Below are 21,220 nucleotides of genomic sequence, written 5' to 3'. Positions count from 1 at the left end.
TACAGCGGTGGTTCCAAACCTGTTTGGTGTGATGTATCCTTTCATCAGCATCACCTCTCATGTTCAAAATGTGTTCATTTGAACTGTTTTCAAGCTGAGCGTTATTCAGCACTTTAGCATTAATGATATGAAAGTGGTACTGCAGAAAGTATTTTAACTTTACGATTTCAACAATTAAGCCATAACTTTTAGCTTACCATTTATCCATTTAAGCTATTTCAACCATTTATCCATTACTTTTATCTAACTTATTTCAAGTGTTAATCACTTCTTGTAGCTTCCATCACTTTTAGGTCTTTCAACCATTATCCACTACTTTTAGCTTATCATTTTCTTTGCTATTTCTTTGCTGTCAATTTCAATTGTTTAACTTGTTTCAATTGTCGTTATTCAACCACTTTTAGCTTATAATTTATATGCTACTTTTAGCTATCTATATTTAAACTGTTTAACTTGTTTCCACTGTTGTTTTTAACTATTTTTTTAGCTTAACATTTATCCATTACTTTTAGCTAACCATTTAATTAACGTCAGTGACTAACCACTTCTCCACCACTAGCTTTTTCACCATTTACTTATTACTTTTAGCCAACTATTTCAATAAGTTATCTCTACTTTGAGCTTACCATTTATTTGCTACTTCTTTGCTGTCTATTTCAACTGTTTAACTTGTTTCCACTGTTGTTTTTAACTAATTTTAGCTTAACATTTATCCATTACTTTTAGCTAACCATTTGATTAACGTCAGTGACTAACCACTTCTCCACCACTAGCTTTTTCACCATTTATCTATTACTTTTAGACAACTATTTCAACCATTTATCCATTACTTTTTGCTATTTTAACCATTTATGCAGTTTAGGTAGGTATATATATCAAGTCTTTATCCATTACTTTTAGCTAACTCTACAGACTTCTGCTTGCATGAGTTTTAACACACTCCCAATCTCAGCACCTAGTGTTCAGGTGTTAAAGTTGAACAACATATAGTTTTTAATAAAACTGTAATATCTGACTTTGCAAATTAGTTGAGACTACTCCTCAGTCTTTTCATGTACCTCCTGGTAACTGCATAAGTACCTGCTGGGGTACAAATACCTCTGGTTGGGAATCAATGAGCGTGTTTACATGCACACTAGTATTCTGGTTATAATCGGGTTTTTAGAGTACTCTGGTTATGTTTTGCACATGTAAACACAGTCTCTGGGTTTCAGAAACCTGAATAAGACATTATCCTGGTTTTGAAAAACCTGGATTACTCCAATAGAAACCCGGATACTGTTGTACGTAAACATCTGATTGAGGTTTCTGAACGTTCTTGGTACAGAACAAAATGGCTGATATGGTGAGAAATCAAGACACATCTGCAAACAGTTGATTAGAAATCTGGATACTGTCAGAATCATGTGAACAGGAAAATGAATAAACAGGTTTCTCATGTTCCATGTAAACACCTTTTCCTGATTTTGATCAAAACCAGGTTAAGGTTTAAAGACGGGGATACTAGTGTGAATGTAAACACACACACACTGACATTATAGAGTGGTACAGTCCTCTGGGTGGCCAAAAGTCACACAAGTCTGTAGGACAAGGATGTAAAAGTTTTACTGGCACTGCATTAATGTGATGGACAAGAATAGAACCAAATGTATCCGTGTTGTTGAAAAAGGACATATATAACAATGACAATGTAATATCAGTACTGTAAATATTAATAAACCCACTAAGTTTTAACAATATAATTAATAATTAACACATGGAAACATGAAGTGCTTGCAGATAAGATATCGCTCCTGCTCTCTCTCTCACGTACACATTAACAATGTTACGCTGCTGAGAAGGAGCGTTCATTATGCAACACAGTAGTGTTTACAGGAAAAATGTTTGGACAGCAGATAGTTATCACTCATTCCAGTAAGAAACACGTGTAACAGTGTGTCCACCTGAAGCAGGAAACTGCCAAGAAAACAGGTGTAATAAATTCTCCGAAACTCAAAAATGGTTCTGTTGACTGACATAAATCATCACAGAACACACAAAAACTGATGTTTATCAAGCAAACAGTCAACAGTCTCAGGTTTACTGAGGAAATTTTAATTTGCACAACACAAACTCCTGAGAAATATGCATGAAAAAAGAAAATGCAGATCATGTTCTAGATAATGTTGTTTATATTAAGTCGGTTTATGAGAGAATACGTTTGAAAAACACAAAACATTCACATTTTTCTAACTTGTGAGTGAATTTGTGTCATTATGTGGCATACCTATGGCATATTTATACCATAAAAACAGAACAGAAACAAACACTCGTTCAGAGACTCACTGTTTAGTCAGTGAACGTATCGTCAGGTGTACCAGGCTTAGAGTGCATGTAACAACATACTATCAAATGATGAGTGATGATTATGCACGTCCTGCTACAGATAGGGTTGGAACATTGGTCAGTGGATGTAATGAAACGTGTCACGTGTAAATGGCACATAGATGTACTTCTGTAAAGGAAGGAACGAAGGAAAAATATAATATGTCAAAGTCATGTAAGACTGCAATGTCATGGTGTGTCAGAAATACCATAAAAGCATCCATGCATCGTAGTTTAAAAGAGGAAGTTTTGCATTTTAAAGGCGGCATTGCTGCTGCCAGCATGCATCAGTCCTGTGCTGCTCGTTGTGTGCGTGTGTTCGCCTGCCCGTCGTCTACCAACAGCATCATCGCAATGACCCGTCTGCTGCTCGGAGCTGTGCTGCTGGGAAACCTGCGTGTCTGTGTCACAGCGCAAGGTAATCTTTGATCTGTTTCTATTTGTGTTTCATCACGTGTAGATTAGTTTTGTTATTGACTGACTGATTTGATCTTCACACATCAGTCCACTGTTTATGTTTTAATGTTTATTTTATGACAATGAAACTGAGCTGAAAGGAAATTCTGACATTTAACAGACTTTAAATTTATTGGCTCTTATAAATAATAAATTCTTCTCACTTGTGATCACCCACCTTAATTAAATATCTTGCATTATTTACTGAGGCATTATGTCATGATGTGTTACATTTAAGATAGACATTAATAAAAAGCAAACATGAAAAGCAACAGAATACGACTATTAAACAGTAAATTAAGTTTCAGTAAATCACAGACGGTGTTAGATTTTCTAAGCGTTTTGTGCAACAAACAGTAAATTCTTTGTCTCTAAATGATTCAGTAACATTAAGCCCCTCTATTTAGTATTTATAAGGAGTATAGAAACATAAATAAATGGTTTATATCACACTATAATGTAGTTATAAGCTTATAGGACATTTTTGAGTGTTTATAACTTTTTGTTTATAACTTCTACTATGAGGACATATTTTATATTATTATAACTGTTGTGTTTTTATTATCATTCATTATCTGTTTATTCACTAGCCTCCACATTAATAAACACTTTTATCTGCTTACAACTACATTATAGTGTGTTATAAACTATTAACTGTTTATTTACTGCTTATAAATGATAAATAGGGGGACTTAAAGTAAAGTGTTACCAATTATTCTAAGACATTATTAAAAATGTGCCATATATCATTAATTATCAGTCTCTAATAGAAAAGAGAAAAAAAGTAGAACTTGTGGTCACTTCAGGCACAGTCGAGGACAGAGTGACGCGTGTGTTCAAGAAACAACATTACAGTAATGTGAGTGAGTAACGTGCTCTGGCGTATGTTCCAGAAACAGTGATACACACTGACGAGGCTGCAGACGAGTCTTCCTAAGAAAGGAAAAGGTTCTGACTAAACCGATTGTTTAATTTCTGAAAAACAATTGTGAGGAAAGTCATTTCTCTTCTCTTTTTTGTTTTAGTATATCAACACTCACTGTGCTGAAATCACAGAAGCAAAATAAAACAGCCTTTATAGCCTTTAAAGACAAGCTCACGCATCTTCCTATAGATCGTTTCAACAGATTCTTCCAGACTCACTCAAAGACTGAGGACATGTTTTCTGTTTTCTTCTCAATATGAACGCAGAGGGTTTCATAGTTCCAGTACATGGACCAGTGCAACAGAATCCACATTAGCTGGGATTTATCCTTATTACACATAGATGGTGCTGTTGTATTGTGATGGTGCTGTTGATTGGGTGGCATATACATTACTGTTAAAGGATAAGTTCACAGTTTTTCAAGTCTTAAAACAACAGTCAGGTGCCCAAATGAACACTCAAAGAGGTTTTCCTCACTTTAATGACATTGTAAGTGCATTATGAAGGGATCTTCTAATGGTCAGTATGAACAGGAGGAATGATTACGGCAAGAAAAACATGATACAGTTTCCATTTTGGCACCAGACTATTGTTTTAAGACAGTTGAAAAATTGCGAACTTGTCCTTTAAGCAGGTTTAAAATTATTTTTAAATGGTTAAATGTGTTTTAAATGTCATTCTGCTGTTTATTTGTACTGTCCTGATTGCAAAGCACTTTGGGCTGCGATATAAACAACATTACAATGCTACTAATCAACCAAAGGAGCTATATTTTATACATATAAGTTCTAGTCATAAATCGATAAGTAATCAATAACCTCTTCAGTTCCAGAGATGCTCACTCCTCCTGCCCAGGTGAGATTTGACTCTGTGGACTATAAAAACGTTCTGCACTGGACTCCGCCTGCTAACACCACCTCACTGCAGTACTACGTCCAGTGGAAGATGTGAGGCATGAACACACACACACACACATAGATCTGCATTTAACAGCAGCCAGAGACACTTTTTCTCACCCGAACATGAACGATAATAAAACAAAAGATGAAAGCTTTTGATTATAAAAGGTTATCTTGCTTCACGCTGTGTTATTGCTGAAAAAATATTTACCTTAACCAGTCATTAAGGATATTATTGAGTCCTAAAATCTAAATCTAAAAGCTAATTTGCCAGTAAAGTGATATTTTCTTTTTGCTTTTGGCAATTCTTTCTTCAAAGGAATAATTTCTCTCCTGCAGTAAATCATATCTTGTTTAAAGAGAAGGTTAAACCTGGCAGAGGTTTCATATACATACTCCTTGGTTCCTGTGAAAGATAGAGGATGTTGTGTTGCTGTATAGACTGTAAAGCCCCCTGAGGCAAATTTGTGATTTGTGATATTGGGCTGTACAAATAAAATCGACTTGACTTGATTTAAGATAAAACTACACTGTGTCTCCTCCTCAGTTACGGCGAGCCTCAGTGGCTGGATGTAGACGGCTGTCAGGGGATCCAGAAGCACCAGTGTGACCTCAGCAGCGTGACCTCTGACCCGAGAGAGTGGTACTACGCCAGAGTGCACGCCTCCTCCCTGCCCTCCAGCAAATCAGCCTGGGCCCTCTCGCCCAGATTCAGCCCCCGCTGGGCCAGTGAGTATTTCCACACTTCCTCCTCGTCTGCATCCTCTTCTCTTTGTCTACGATGCAGACTGCACAACCTGAAATGCACACTGTTAAAACCAGTTCTTTATTGAGAAGGACCAGTAATAGAAAAGCACTAAAATATTTGACTTTAGGAAAAGTAACAGTAAAAACAAAGACAAGATTTCTGGTTTAAGAATCGACTGAAACAGTAGCTTGTTAAAACTGTAACTGAAGTGCAGGTTGTGCACTTACACAACACAACACTGTTTTCTCTTCTTCTGCGATAAAAACTATAAAGTTCAACTTCCTTTTTCAAGACCATAACAAGAAAAAACACCTCTGCTTCCAATCTTTGCCTTTATATTTTATCTCTCTGTCACGACTTTCATTTTACGCTCCATTATTTTGAAAATATACTAAACTCATCGATTATCTTTGCAGCCAAAATCAGTCCACCTGTGCTGAAGCTGAACGTCACAGAGCTAGGCATTGTGGTCCGCGCGAAGCCCCAACGGCTGCTCGTCCGGAAGATACACAGCTGTCTGCACTACAAAATCTACCTCATAGATACCAGAGGAGAAGAGGTACAAGAATCACTCCTGACCTGCTGATCTGCTTACTGTTCTGTTTGGTTAACGACTATTTAACGAGCTCATAATTTCCTAAAGATCTACAGTATGTAATACTGTTTGGTAATATAATCTGCACTCGAGTGTGTTTTATTTAATTAGCTTGCAATTTCAGATGTAACATGCGCATTTTGCATTTTTATATACTGAAAATTTGCACAGAGCAGGCCAATTTACACTTTTTAATACTTTCATTCACATTCTCTAATTCTAGTTATCATTCTTTATTGCACCTGAGCCTCAAGATTACGCCATCCTACATTTCACTGCATGTTCATGCACATATTGTGTGAACATGCGACAGATAAAAGCTGCAATAATCTTTGAAATTATGAATATAGTAGAGATTCAATCAGTGGTTCAATTGGTGCACTTACAGTTAATTCATTCCCAATAATTGCTGGTGCAACACGGAGAGACCTTTAGTCAGTGCACAGCAGGTCAGCTGAACATGCAAAAATGTAATATTTGTCCACAGGGGAGCATTCAGTTCAACATATATAAAGAATTAAGTTTCTGATAATAAATGAATTCATATTTATTTGAGTTTCAGTTGAGCTTTTCTATCAACAACATCCCTGCTTCCCCTGCAGTTACATCGTTCTCTCCAGAAAACTTTACTAGGAAATGATGGACCTGTAAATGACACCAATGATTATTTTTATTGTTGATTTATTTGTCAATAGTTTTTATGATGAATTGATTATACCTTCAGTCTATAAAATGTCAGAAAAAACATTTCCCAGAGTCCAAAGTGATGCCCTCAAATGTCTCATTATGTCTGATCAACAGTCCAACACACAAACATTTAGTTGAAGGTTGAAGTATAATTATTTAAAACAGAAAAAAAACAGCAAATGATCACATTGGAGAAGCTGGAATCAGAGATTTAAACAATTAATCGATTATAAAAACAGTTAATGATTAATTTTCTGTTGATCAGCCATCAACTAAGAATTGCCATCACAGTAACAGATTTTTCCTGGAGGCCCATGAGAAACATGAGTTCACATCAAAGTGATCACATCGATGTATGCACCAGAGAGAAATCACCTTTAAACTACCACAACTACTGTTACGAAACAGAAGAGGAAGAAGAAGAGGAGGCGGAAGAGGAAGAGCAAGAAGAAGAAGAACAACCAGAATAGCAACAAAAACAAAAACAAGAACAGCAAAAAAAAAGAAGAACAAGGACGACGTAAAGACAGAATAACAACTAATACTTTTTGATGTATAATCCTTTTTTTGTCTCCTCAATTTTCCATCAGATTGCACAATATGTTACGTAAGGGTTCTTTAACGTGTACAGCTGCACGAAACATTTCCTGTGCAGCCTCACTGTTGATTCCTCAGAGTCATAGCTGCTGGTGAGGTCATGTCCTCGTTATTTTTCTGGGAATTTACACTCAATGGGATTCCAGTGAAGGTTCAACAGATTTAAATGTTAGTCCTTTTAAACCAACAAACAAATACATCAGAGTTTCCCGCCACCGGCATTATTGCTGGCTTTCTAAAAAAGGATTTGAGACCTTTGAGACCTGCATTTTGGGAAATAATAAACAGTTGAGTAAATGAAATATGAGAAAAAAAATCTTTCCTTTTAGTGTGCAGGAGGATTTGGACTCATGATCTCAGTATTTCTAAATATCCTGCCTCTCTCCTTCAGGTGGTGTTTGACATGGATTGCCGCTCCAAAAAGCTGATTCTGGACAAACTGAAGCACAAGGCGAAGTACTGCCTCCAAGCCCAAACCGTGATCCCCCTCCAGGCCAAGACCAGCGATCGCAACTCTGTGAAATGCGTAAATACACTCTGATCACACAGGTATGAATACACACACTCAAATCTACATCATTTCTACACCTGCTAGCGTTAAAGGGCCTGAAATATGTTTTCTGTAGCTATGAAACATCTGCGCAGAAACTCATCTTTCTCTCTCTTTCCATAAATTATTTAGAGTTTGTTGAGGACAAGTGAAGCGTATTTAAACCCTGAGAACATGTGTAACAAGTGTCTGTTTTGTGTGATTGTGTCTGTGCTGGATGGCGTCGTTAGTGAGTGAAAGCGAACCTCTCTGTAACTCTGTAACAGAAGATTACAAGATGAGGCGTCAAGTATCAGCTGTCGTATGACAATAACGCCCGAGGCAGCGAGACAGAGAGAGGGAGGGAAAATGAAACTCCTGGAGGAGAAATCTAAACAGGAGAGTTTCTCCACAATGACTATAATTATCTCGGCTCACCCCACCCTGTTAACTATTTTTAGATCCGTGATGGATGTGTAGAACGGTGATCATTCATTTTCTCTGTTCCTTCTCTTCTCCTTTTCTTTAGACAAACTCTACCTACATGATTCACTGAATGACTGGATGAGAAGATTTGCGTCCTTCAGTTCAGCTTTAATTATCCATCGCTACCTCGACAGCTGCAGTCACCAACGTCCGTGCCAACAACACGTGATGCACTTATTTATTACGAGCATTAAAAGGTCTGACATGTTTGATTTGTGTAGGTAAACAAAAACATTTGGACTCCAGCCTCCATGGATGCTGTCCGTAACTGCAATATTTAGACACACTACAAGCACAGTGATGTAGAGCTGTTAATATGAATGTAGTCTGTGTTTCTGGTCATACGTTTAAAGAAGTCGTGTTATTTTTCATACATACAACACATACTGAAACAGTAAAATATCCAACTAATAACCAATATCTAGCTTAGCTTTTTCCCAATTATGTTATTCTATTTATTTTTTGTTATCTTAACATTTGAATTTGTTTCTTGTGAAGGAAAGAAATTTTTTGCAACAACAGAATCTAATTTGTGCAGAAATAGATGAATTTAGAGATAATGGGGACACACTGTGCAGCCCAATTTGATGATTAACTAATCAATTAGCAATTAACTAATCAAGTTCAAGGTAACAGTTGAAACAGTGATGTTACAACTAATCCTTTTATGTTATTTTAAGTTACTGCTCATTATTCAGTCTTAGAGATCCTAAAAAAATGTGACCAGTGATGTTTTGTATGTTACAGCTCATACTCATATGATCAAATGTAGTTTGCATAAGTTAACACTCTGTGACCACAATACGTATTTGTTTTTCCCTGCAGTAGAGCCACACACACACACTGTCTGTATCTAATCCACCTGTAAGGATCAATGAATGTCATTTTAGCAGAGAGAGAGAGAGAGCTTTCTTAAAAACTATCACATGCAGCAGTGCTCAGCTGTGAAATGACACTATTTCATGTGCAAAAATAAAAGTATGGTGCCAAATGTTTTTGTTCCATGTGTCACATAAGAAATAAAAGCCACACTGGTTAATTCTGTTTTATCAGTTTGGTTAAAACATGAAATTTAAAAAGGTAAATTTGTTGTTCTATATTTTTCTTGCCATCAACAAACCTCCTTATGCTGCAGTAAAGTTGTGGTTACATGACATTTCTGTTCTCTGGAAGTTTCCCCCACTTCGAGAAAGGATGTGATGATGTCGCAAACTTGAAACTGTGTATGAAAGTGATGCTACAGTTTGTAATCCGGTAGTGTGATAATTTGCTGGAAATTACGATGAAATACATGAGAATGACAAATTCTCTATTTCCAAACTCATTACTTTTTACTGAAACCTTAACCAGCCACAAATATAGTTTAATTTAAAAAAAAAAGACTTTCCTATAACAGCTGGACACTAGTTTTTAGAAAATACTACTCAAATAGGAGTAAATAGTGTATTTGCTGGGGACTATTTTCAGCTGCGGAGTAATACACACTTGGTTTGTGAGTACGGCAGCAGGACAGTGTGAGTGGGATCAACTCAAAATAAACCTGGAAACAAAAACGAGGAGGCAACGTTAGTCTTGATTCAGACTTTATTCAAAATGTTGATAAACTTGATACTTTTGATCAATCAGGCGTGAAATAACCAATACTGTACTGATAACAAAAAAGCATTCACTGACACTGATCGTACTCCAAGTTATATCTGTCACATTCAGCGTGGCAGAGGTGTTCAGTGATTTTAAGGAAGTGTTGCATTTAACAGGAAGTCTCGTCGTTTTGAGCAGAAGGCGATGGGTCTTTTCAGCAAAAGCGCTGCACTAACTGCACGTCTGAGGTTGTTTCTGAAGTTTTCATACTTTGTCTTTGTAAAAAAAAAACAAAAAAAAAACAAAACTCCACACTAGCAGCTGGTCATGTTTACTTTAGTGGTTTTGGTCCTGAAGACAGAGAGGCCTTGGTGCTGGATTGTGTTGAATTTGGTCCTGCAGCCAGACAGCTGAATACACCATGTCGGTAACTTGTAGCACAAATATTAGTTCTGCAGTTTGTCAAAGGAAGCGGAATATTTATTTGGGTGTTTTAACCTTGTTAGATTGTATCTTTTTGTTAACCACTAGTCAACAAACTGGCCAAATTCCTCTGGAGGACAAACTGCAGACTTCAGCTTCCAACTGAAATCCAAAACTTTGAGGGGAATATACAGCACCAGTACATTATGATATTTACAGATACCCTTAAATTCATGAAACATTGGTAAATTCAGCGGTATCTCGGCTTGTAAACTGCACCTTTAACAACTGGATGATTAGTGAGGCCTTTACAGTGTTGGAAATGGTTTGAAAGTAGTCAGTGATAAAATAAAAACAGAACATGGGATACTTCACATTCTAAATCATCATAAGATGCCACAGTGATATACACATCAGGAATCACAATTATATTTACACCATTTGGGAATTCATATCTTAAATGTGCCCTTGTTATGTCCTTCAGAAGCAGGACACATTTTCAACTGAACTTCTTAAAAACAGACTGAAGTGAGACAGCGATAAAAGATGGTTGCTTATAATCATCTGTCAACGTTTTGGAGTTAAACTATTCAGTTCCAGGTTTTAGAGAAGGAGCCCAGGAGTGACCGGGGAGCAACGTGCAGCATGTTAACACATGTACACACCTAATGCTGCACAGTCAGACATCCATACTGACAAGTTCACAGAGGTCTGGGAAAAACCTGTACAACAAATCTGAATAATGAGCCCTTTGTTAATCCTGAGGAAGCTGTTCAGCTGGATGTGAGTCTAAACGTTAATTAAGGGTTGTCTCTGCTTATCTTGCGAAGTAGCCGGATTCACGAGATCATACAAGAATCCATATTGTCAGGCTTCGAGTTATGTGCTTGTGGTCGAACCAACAATGGTTTGGACCAATCGGTGTCCTACGAGGAACTACTGGCAGATACAAGCGTGGAGTAGGCTTGATAGATGGATGGTTCATCCAATCACCTGCCAAGTATTTTTTGAAAGTGTCTGCCGTTTCCGAGGACGACTTCTCAGATGGTTTTATGTAACGAACCATCTAGTGTGTCAGGTTTTGTTTCTGTTGTCTGAAGCCAAATTCTGTCTACAAATGTCTCCAGACCTTCCAGAGCTTGATGTGATGGAAATTTGACTATATGGGGAAAACATTTACTTAAAGCTGGAATGCAGGACTTTTGTCTCCCCCTTCTGGCAGTGAGAGTAAAGGGGGAGGTCAGCAGAGATTGCCTGACACAGGCAATGTGTGACAGACACACAGAGAGGGCCAGTAAAAACGGATATGTTTTGACAATCTACCGGCCCATCAGGATACAGCACTGGCCATAACCTACTGTTGAGGCTGTAAAACTGTGGATAAATTGTTTTGAGCGTCACACAACCCCCCGCAAAATTACATGTTTCAGAATTTGATCCATTTGGTCTTATAACATTTGGAAAGTCTAGAAGAGCCACACAATTAACGGCCAAACAAGTAGCGCGGGAATGTCGCCCCCCGATAAGAGATTTAAAAACTCTGTACACTGTGAAATACAGAGATATTTATCTGGCAGTGATCGGCTTAATCAGCATTGTTTGAACTCGTTTGGTAAAGGCTTGAATATAACGGATGTTCATCTATATGTCAAAGTTCTGCACTGCAGGTTTAATGTTACACTGAAAAGTGTACAAATAAAAATAAAATACAAAAGATGCAAGAGGGTTAACTTGAGCGTTAAAATAGTGTCTCCATAAATTATTAAACTGTGTGCACAAGATAATACCAAAAAAGGACATGAATGAAACAAATGACACCTGCTTTTAGTACCTGAAAGCACAAGAACGTTCTGGATATACTGTCATTAGTGCACTCAAATGGTGTCTTAAAAGATAAATTCTCCTTTGTGGCCACTCCCGGGCTGTGTAGTAATCCTTCATGACTAACATTTACAATTCTGCTGTGTCATTACAATTCCGGCCGGTCATCAAGGGGATTAGATTATAAATTCATTAACTTGAGGCAGGTTTTCCTGACATGAACATTCATGGCTGAACGTGTTCTCCCACCCTGCTGTAGTGTGCGGAGTATAGAAAATATTAACTGAAAACTTTTCTATAAATACTCTTAGAAAAATCAACATTAGCAACAGTCATTAAAAATTTGAAAAGAAGTGAAGTGAAAAGATTCCACGTCTGCTTTGTAGGACTTCCAGTGTTTTTTCTACCTGCGGCTCTAAAAATCTTCAGGGCATTCTGGGAGGAAACATGTTTGCATCCCTGTTACGATTCAGTATGTAACCTGTCCCTAGAATACAAAGTGTACTGCAGCATCGCTGACTTTTAAAACAGTCATAAAACAGCATATATGCAATACAAAACAACTGCCAGCATTAGGCTGAAAATTGATAAAAAGAAATATTTACAAACAAGGCGTAATGATTTTTTTTTTGTTCAACATTTTAAGGGTACATGCATGCATGATTCTCAAGTCAAAAAATCTAAAAGCGTGATCGCACGACTTTGAAACTGACATGGAATGTATGTCCTGCTGGTTGCTAAGGTAAGGTCAAGTCTCTTCATATTAAATTACCTATAAAAATATATATATAAATAAAAAGGTGAGGGTATTGTGTTGCGAAAGCTGCAGCAGCGGTCAACGTTTAGCTGCACCGACAGAATGAGAGAGGAAGAGGGTGACAGAGGGGGGAGAGATGAGCGATCGAAGGTGGCAGCGGAGCACCGAAGGATCAGTGGAATGTTCTGCTCAGGTCTCTGAACCGCGGGGAGACGACCTCTCGTTCTAGAATGAGACAAGGCAGTGTGGGGCGCCTCTCAAAACTGAGATGAGGGTGCGCATTCTAGAACCCCTCTGACACAGACGCCGTCTAGAAGTCTCAGACTCTCGGGTTACGTTCTAGAACACTGACATCACTATGTTCTAGAACTAAGACAAAGCGGTGTTGTGTGTTATAGAACCTTTTAAAAAATGGAAAAAAAGGCAGCCTGGTTCTAAACCCTCCAGGAGTTCTAGGCCAAAAAATTCTGTCTGTATGTTCTGGAATACTCTAGATTGTATGATGGGATGAGCTATATGACCACAGCAGGATCACTTCTCAACGCTCCTAAGAGAGGAACTCTTTCTCCAGCTCGAAGACGGAGGCCCGTGCCGGGGAACTCTGAATGCGGCAGAGCGGCACGGTGCAGTCTCGTTTCTGGCCCTCTGTGTCCATGTCCAGCAGGGAGCAGCCCACCCCCACCTCTGAGGACAGCACCATGTTGAGGTTCTGTGCCGTCTTCTCTCCGGAGTAGTGGCCCAGGGAGTAGCTCTTGTTGCGTCCTCGCAGCAGTGCCCAGGCGTGGGGTTTCGCCCGGAACGACACCGGCCGTGGTCTGGAGAAGGCGTCCCCGCCGGAGGGCTTCTCTGACGCTCCGTCCTTCTCTTTCTCCTGCTTCTTCTGTGTGATCGGAGGAGGCAGAGCGGGTGGGCCATTGGCTAGAAACAGAGGAGATGAGTTTTTAGAGTGTTAATATATTCTAAACCGTATATATATGTGCTGCTTCCTGTCCCCCACTTTTGTGTTACTCACTATTGTGGTTGGTGGTGTATTTCTTTCTGCGTAGACGTGTCCCTGTATTATGGTTGCTCTGCTCTGGCGCCTGGCTTTGGGTTTGTACTGGGGTCTGTGTTTTAGCTGCAGTCCTGCTACTCTGGCCTTCTGTGGAGGCTGCTGGGCCGGGCCTCGATGGCTCTGTGTGATGATTGACAACCACAAGCTCAACTTTCCCGGGGCTGGACTGCGACACCTCGGCCTCAGACTGTAAGAGACACTTGGTGGAGTTACATTCCATAATGGCTGACATGGAGATGAGATTGACGGGCTGGGTGGAGGTGACGTTTGTCGATGCCTCGTCTTTGCGTGAGCGACCGCTCGGGGGTGAGGTGCTGCGGCGGAATCTGGTTGCACGCTGAAACAGGCCCTCCTTCTTCTTCTTCTCCTCTCGCTGGGGCTCGCCGTCTTCAGCGGGGGCTGAGATTTTGAGCGCCTCCCTGATGTCATAGCCGAGCACGACCGAAGCCAGCAACGAGCCGCAGCCGTACAGCACGGAGTCGGTCTTGCGGCGAGCGGCCGTCCGCTTCAGGCTGTTGGTGGGGGTGAGCTGTGGGGTGGTGGAGGTGGAGGAGGTGGATGTGGTGGTGTAGGGGTCCTCGAGGCTCTCTGCTGGGCCACCCTGACCTGCTGCTCCGACCCCAGCGTCTCCCGGCCCGCAATGCCCACCAGGGCTCTGAGGCTGCTGCTCGTCCCTCCACAGAGGTAGATCGATGTACACCTGGTTGGGGAACTTGAGCTGCTTTGGTTTGGAGCTGCTGTCCGGGCATTCCTGGGAGAATGCCTCGTCTTTACCGGCCCCCGCTGGAAACGCAGAGCCAGAAATGATTATATCAACAAATAACTGACCATTAACCACACAATCAACCTTTCCTTTGCGCAATGCAAGCATCACTGATTATGGAATAAGAGTACCTGCCATTCGACAACAACGTGTCATTGTGTTTGTTTAACGAAACTGAACTCTTTAAAAACCTGTTCAGCAAGACAATAGTTACTAAAACTTTTACTTTTACTTTCGTCACTTACTTTATGTCTACATAAAGTGATGAGCAAAATTCCAGTTTACAATAATTACTTGAATATCATACAAATAAGTAAATTTAAATTAAAAAGCACAGAATTATATTGGATTCTCTGCTCACCTTGTTCAGCAAACAGGGCAGCGAGGGGGACTGACTTCTGGGACTTCACCAGACTGGTGGACCAGGGGTTACTGCCGTCCGAGAGAGGACGCACTCTGAAAACGATGCACATGTACAAATGAAACAAGACCAGAAAATGTAAAAAAATACACTGTCTATGTGAATGTGTGTCAGGGATTCTCTGTTTAACCAGGCATCAATCTGAATGGGCTGAAAAGTTTGGACACACTTTCTAATTCAAGGGAAACAGAAAGTGTGTCCATATTGACCGGTACTGTATCTAGAATGTTAAAGTAGGAGGAATATAGTATATAATATACATCATGCCAAATGTGATAGAAAATAACTAAATGCAGTAAATAATAATTGAAAATATTTTCATTTGTAGTAGAAAGTGTGTAGTGTGTGTGTGTGTGTGTGTGTGTGTGTGTGTGTGTGTGTGTGTGTTCTCTACCTCTCAGCAGCGGTGGGCCTTTCTTTGCTCTGCACTGAACTGGGGCCCCAGGTTCTTCCTTTCTTCTTGATTCCCTTTTTCACATCATCGAACTCCTCTGGCCTGAAGAGGGTGCTGCGGCCCCATGTACGGTTGCTCTCATCTTGAGTAACTGTAAACACATTGACCACAACAGTTACCACAGACTCAAACAACTACAGCAAGCTGCTGTCGTAGGTGAAAACATGTCCTGACGGGGAGTCTGGTGTAGGCGTATTAGTGGGATTATTAAAAGGTATCATCACCATAAAATCCCAGTAGAAATCTTACTCAAGTGTGGTAGACTACTATTTTTTATGTTGTCTATCTCCAACTACGTAGTTAAAGAGCAGTTAAAAAAAAGTCCCAATAGTCAAATAACTTGAGTGTTCTCTCCTAAAAGTTGAGGAATTTTAAGGCTTTCTATACTTTAAATCATTTAAAATACTTCAATCATTGAGTTTAGATTCCAGACTGTTCGGAGTAAAAATGTTACCTTTTCATACTAGAAAATATTTCTACAAATTCCTGCAAATGTAAACTCAAAAAGCCAAAAAGCAGAAACCAAAAACCCAAAAAGCTGTTGTTATAAAAGCTTCTTATATGTGTAAGTTAGCCTCTGTGAAATTGTTATGAAGTGTGAGAAAGAGGCCACGATCCACCAAATACATCAAAGCAACAGACTAGGGCCACTTGCCACAAGGTCATTAACGAATATGAAAAACAAAGTCATGTTTGAATTTAAATAGCAAACTGGCCCGAGCCTGTAGCACAAACCTTATCATCGTCCCTCGCTTGTTAGATTTTCAGGTTAAGTGGAAACAATGTGAGACAACTGAAACCAGCAGCAAACACCGCAGTCTTGTTTTAATCCACACATCAGGAAAACATTGCCAATCTGCACACACAATCCCCGCTGACGGGAAGCTGTTAGGCAACAAACCCTTTTAATCGTCAAAGTTATCCAAACATCACGTGCGGCGCTCGGTGCTGTTAGTCCACACCGGCGCTGCGTGTGAGTAGCCAATAGCTTGCCTTTCCTCCTGAGCCCAGAGTAGGCTGTGAGCTCGCTGGTCAGATCAACGTCCTGTTGGTAAATATACAAACTGTCCCTCTGCATATGGGACGTCACTGAGGAGGGAAACATACACGTTACCTCTACCAAATATCATTAATATGTAACAAGTAGTGTAGTTTACAGGCTCCTAGTTTGTGAACATTTAAGAAAATCATTTCAAGTTTCAAATTAAAATTTTTTTTGGCTGTTTAAAATCTGGGGGCAATTACAATATTTCTGAAATACTAATTATGTGTTTATTACTTTTATTCAGGATTTTATTAATCTATATTGAAATGCATAATCCCTCATTTTGCAACTAAGTATCTGTAACAAAACATTGAGCCCAAGTTCATAAAACATCATTGAAAAATGCATTTGTTTATTGAAGTACTCTTATGACACAGGAGCTCAACTGTTCACCAGCAAATCCAATGACATTAAGAAGGATAACACTCGCCTAAAACAGTTCTTTAATCTGGCTCCTGCTGATTACATCTTTGCACCTCTCCTTCTGATTTTGAGGCCACTCTGATTTTTCTTGGGCTATTTGCATAACTGTGATCCATATCAATGATCTCCCTGCAGGCTAATCATTATACACTTAATGTGAGCAAACAGCTGTGTCCTCTGTCTGAATGTCAGACTCTATCATAAATGCTCCAGAGGAATTTGTTCCAGTTATTGCAGGGGCGTTGGTGCGTGACGAAGTCAAACTGTTCAAACAACTAGATTGTGGCTTGTGGCTCTGCAGCTTTTCTCCACATGGCCTTTGTCGTTGTGAATGACACTGATCCTGTTTTCCCAAATTCCCAGTGAGTTTATGTGTATTATGATTTTTTTCAGAATCCTTATATTTGTAGATTTGACTCAATCAAGGCCAGGAAATACACCTGACCCATGGCAGAGCCACAATAACTGTAATGCAGAGGTGGAGGAGACAGTCAGACCTCACACAAATGGAAACTTGAATAAGAAAAACTAAAAGTCTTACGCTGAATGGCTCGTAGCCGGGGGATGAGTGTGGGACTGCTGGGGGGAGAGGAGCTGGTGCTATGAAGGCTCCGCCTCTTGTCCATGGAGGGCGACGCCTGCACGGTGATCTTATGCTGAAAGTCTGCGAAACGCAACATGGACAGATGCAATACAGTTATTACAATCTCAGTTACTATTAACAGATCAACATGCGTCCTTAGTAAAATGTTCAACACAATGCAAATGTATGATTGGCAGACAGCAGGCAAGGGGACAGAAGCATTATACACTTAATTGTACATACTATGATGATTTAAGAGTACATTTTCAACCCTGACATATTCTGGTGTACAGATAATTATAATAATAATAAATTAGAATGGCTGTTCATTTTTCATGTGTTTTAGATTGCAAACTTTGTTTCAAAAGCCTGAAAAGAAACCTAGATGGATTATTTAATTAGGGATTAAATACTACTGTTTAATAATGGAGAAATCAACTATTTTGTCACTGATGTAAGTGAAGATCTGAACACCTGATTAAAACTTATACAATTGGTTGTCTTTTTGACTTTGGCAATATTGTTTAAAAAAATGTATACACAGCACTCTGAATCTGGTTTATAGGAATTTGTGGTGTCTTGTGAGCCCATCTGGGCTGGTTATAATTGTGTGCATGACAAAATACTCTATTAGTCACTTGATATTGTGGAAAACATAATTTGTCCAGTTTTAGGGTTGATTTTGCTCTAAGAGATGTTACAGAAGAGCTAGTTCTAATAAGAAACTGCTAGTTCTATTCACAGTTTCATTATTTATTAATCAAAGTTAACAGAATCATCTAAACGAGTATAACCTGCGCTGTGTAGAGAAGCACAGTCCGATACTGAACTCACAACCTCAGACATGGGAGGCGGGTGCACTAGCCAGGAGGCTAAAACCCATGGATGCTAACTTCTGTCACCAGCCCGTTTTTTAAGGTGTCGATGAGTGAGGTTTCCTCACTGCACAGCGTTGTACCTGCTGGCTACTGTTACACGAGCATCTCAGTTTAGTACCACCTGTAATTTCCGTCTTGATGCTGGACACAGAAACAATCTAACTCTTTTGACTACTAACTTACATATAAACCCAAGTAACTACATCTAACTGGTCTGTTCACTCACCTGAGGGCAGGCTGATGCGGTTTCCATCCTTGAGTTTAAGGCGGGAACGTTTAAATTTGCCTTTCCTCTTCTTCACGTTGGGTTTATCTTTGTTGAGCTGGAAAATGAGGATGTTGAGCTCTCTCTCCAGCACGTTGATCTCACGCTCTGCCAGCTGCTGCTCCCGGCGCTTCAACAGCTCCTCCTGAGACTTCTGCTGGAGGGCAGCCCGCGTCAGCTCCTCTTCCCTGGAACGTAGCTCCTGGAGGAAGTAGAGATTGACATACATGTGAAAATCAAAAATGGTGTAATTCTTGTAACTTTGTGCAACATTAATCACGTCATGTTTTTTGTAATATGTATATTTTCATTAAATGTTCACTTTGAGAAAATGAAGACTGTGTTAATTAGTCATGTGACTCAAATGTATTTATCACACCTGTGAGTACTCAGCAGTTGTACTGAGCGAACCTGAAGAAGCTACAGGTGAAACGCGTTGTTCGCTCTTTATAAAGTCACAGTAAAGTCATTACAGTGTGCGGTGGTTAATTTTGATTTTCACCTTATATGTTCCTGCGACCGACCAGCACCTGTCTGAGAATACTGGCTGTGCATGAGGAGTTCTGTCCTTTTACTAAAAAACATGTGTAGTCAGATAGACAGAAACGGTGACAGATGTCTGTGTTGGGTGCACTGACACACTGACAGATATTTGCTGGAGGATGATGTGCATCCGTTTCTCATGTCTACTACTGAACTCCTAACAAGCAGAAGAAAAAAACATTTGGCCAATATTTTGTTAAATGAGGTGAAAGAAGATTTTCTGCTCCAGTAAAGCTTGATTATAATGAATACATACGGGCAAGTTCAACGACACCCCTTTTTCTTAAATAGCAGACAGACTTTTATAGGATAATATTGGTGTTGTTTAGATGAAATAAGCCTTGTGGATCCAGGAAGTATCTCTGTCACATAATCATTCGTGCAGTGCCCCTCTCAGGCATAGTGTATAGATGACATTCACGACAGTTTTTGTTTAAGGTTTCATGCTATTTGTCATAGTTGCCCTTCAAATGAACAGTTTTCCTCCTAATGTCTGCACACAGTCACGTAACATATCAGGGACAGACAGGTAAGAAAACACTGTATAATTCCCTTCTTACCAAAAGAAAAGCTCTTGCAGACAGACATCTATAAGACAGGCAGGAGTGTTTAGCCGCATATTAGATAACTCCTTGTCCAACAAGTTGGTTTCAACAGATTACTGCCTGCTGTTTCAGGCGGTGTTACACAGCTAAACAGTCTTGTCTCCTCCCATGGCTTACTCTTTCTTCCATCGTTCTGTTTTCTCTTTAATTGCTCTCAGCTGAGTAATAATAATCCTTACTGGATGACTTCCATAAAGCAGCTTTACAGTCAAGCCCCTTCAGCCACCCACCTAGACACAGATTACTGTGGGACGTTTACAGGAAATCTGCTGATGTAGTGGCTAATTCTACAAGTAATCTTAAGAAACTGCAATGGGAAAATGTCAGCTAAGGCTCCAGGCTAAATGATTTTTTTTTCTTCCCTTTCCTTACGAAAGCTTTACATATCCGACAAACTTATAGGGGTTTGTCATATGGTGAGGTGGTGCAGATTATATCAGTTGAGCTTTTAAGTGATACATTTGGATGATTGGAAGATACAGAGCACAAAGGTGCATGTTAATAATACATAAATATATAATACAAAGTAAAGAGAATGAATAAATATGAGACACAAATGAAATCTCAACACCTGTAGAGTTTTCAGTAACCGTGTCATTCGGTTCACCATTTGTTGACCCAGCTCTGTGTGCTGATCCTGCTGTTTCTCCAAACATTAATTAACCCCCCACTTTAAGCCAGTGACGGGAGACTTATACAGGAAGCAGATTAAGGTCTTAACTAGGGGAAGTACGGTAAAGCACCTAATCAGTAATGACTCGTTTTGTTAAACGCGCGATTAGTCTGTCCACTGAAAGTAACCAATTACACTTTTTAGTCTGTAAAAGCTGTTCCAAGTGATATGTCATGCTTTGACCTATAAAACAATAAAAAGTTCAAAGTTCAAATCACATGTCAGCCCTCATACAGTGTAGTTCAGTGTAATGACAGAGGCTCCATATATGCACGTTTGGGTTTTTAGGGTGTGTATCTTTGGGTCTCATCACTCTGCTCTACCTTCTCTTTGGTCCTGAGCTCATCAAACATCTCCTGGATCTCCACACGCCAGTCGTCCTGCATGCTGTGGAAGGAGTCCTGGGGCATGGTGGCCATCACCGCCTCCTCAATGGCCGACAGCTGCTCCAGGATGCAGGAGAAGGAGGGACGCACATGGGGGTCCTGGTCCCAGCACTCTGGGCAAACATATTACAATGCATAGACAGATTAATAAATGCAGTCACAGTGGAAGATTACAAAATTTTAACTTAGACTTAGACTAAGGTACGGTGATCATCCACTGAAAAAAGTGCTTGTCCAAAACAAACAATTTAAAAATACA

General features: G+C 39.7%; 2 protein-coding genes across 3 annotated transcripts in view; one reads left to right on the top strand and one right to left on the bottom strand.

Moving 5' to 3' along the window:
• The first annotated feature begins 498 nt into the window (after window positions 1-498).
• Window positions 499-9,368, top strand: il22ra2 (interleukin 22 receptor, alpha 2). Its single transcript, XM_067610488.1, has 6 exons — window positions 499-2,782; window positions 4,572-4,692; window positions 5,192-5,373; window positions 5,809-5,951; window positions 7,663-7,820; window positions 8,330-9,368. The coding sequence occupies exons 1-5, from the start codon at window positions 2,476-2,478 to the stop codon at window positions 7,810-7,812; spliced, it is 903 nt and encodes a 300-aa protein (XP_067466589.1). The 5' UTR covers window positions 499-2,475; the 3' UTR covers window positions 7,813-7,820; window positions 8,330-9,368.
• Window positions 9,369-10,137: 769 nt separating this feature from the next.
• Window positions 10,138-21,220, bottom strand: part of map3k21 (mitogen-activated protein kinase kinase kinase 21) — a 28,221-nt gene continuing 17,138 nt past the window's right edge. Inside the window, exons 4-11 of one of the 2 annotated variants that reach the window (XM_067610486.1) lie at window positions 20,899-21,074; window positions 18,716-18,956; window positions 17,570-17,692; window positions 16,554-16,649; window positions 15,501-15,651; window positions 15,047-15,141; window positions 13,881-14,705; window positions 10,138-13,786 (exon numbers count right to left, since the gene is read on the bottom strand). In XM_067610486.1, the coding sequence (XP_067466587.1) occupies window positions 13,416-13,786; window positions 13,881-14,705; window positions 15,047-15,141; window positions 15,501-15,651; window positions 16,554-16,649; window positions 17,570-17,692; window positions 18,716-18,956; window positions 20,899-21,074 (2,078 nt within the window). In that variant the 3' untranslated portion in view covers window positions 10,138-13,415. The remainder of the gene's footprint in view (window positions 13,787-13,880; window positions 14,706-15,046; window positions 15,142-15,500; window positions 15,652-16,553; window positions 16,650-17,569; window positions 17,693-18,715; window positions 18,957-20,898; window positions 21,075-21,220) is intronic. The other variant, XM_067610487.1, reaches the window with a different exon arrangement.

Source organism: Thunnus thynnus, chromosome 14, assembly GCF_963924715.1.
Source record: "Thunnus thynnus chromosome 14, fThuThy2.1, whole genome shotgun sequence".
In the NCBI taxonomy this organism is placed as follows: Eukaryota; Metazoa; Chordata; class Actinopteri; order Scombriformes; family Scombridae; genus Thunnus; species Thunnus thynnus.
Note: the sequence above shows the minus strand (reverse complement) of the source record. Positions and strands in the feature narration are given on the sequence as shown.

Excerpts from the sequence above, each read along its gene's own strand:
- il22ra2 (XM_067610488.1), top strand. The coding sequence starts at position 2,476 with ATGGCACATAGATGTACTTCTGTAAAGGAAGGAACGAAGGAAAAATAT. Across the intron at positions 5,374-5,808 it reads ATTCAGCCCCCGCTGGGCCA|CCAAAATCAGTCCACCTGTG; the intron begins GTGAGTATTTCC and ends TTATCTTTGCAG. Across the intron at positions 5,952-7,662 it reads TAGATACCAGAGGAGAAGAG|GTGGTGTTTGACATGGATTG; the intron begins GTACAAGAATCA and ends TCTCTCCTTCAG.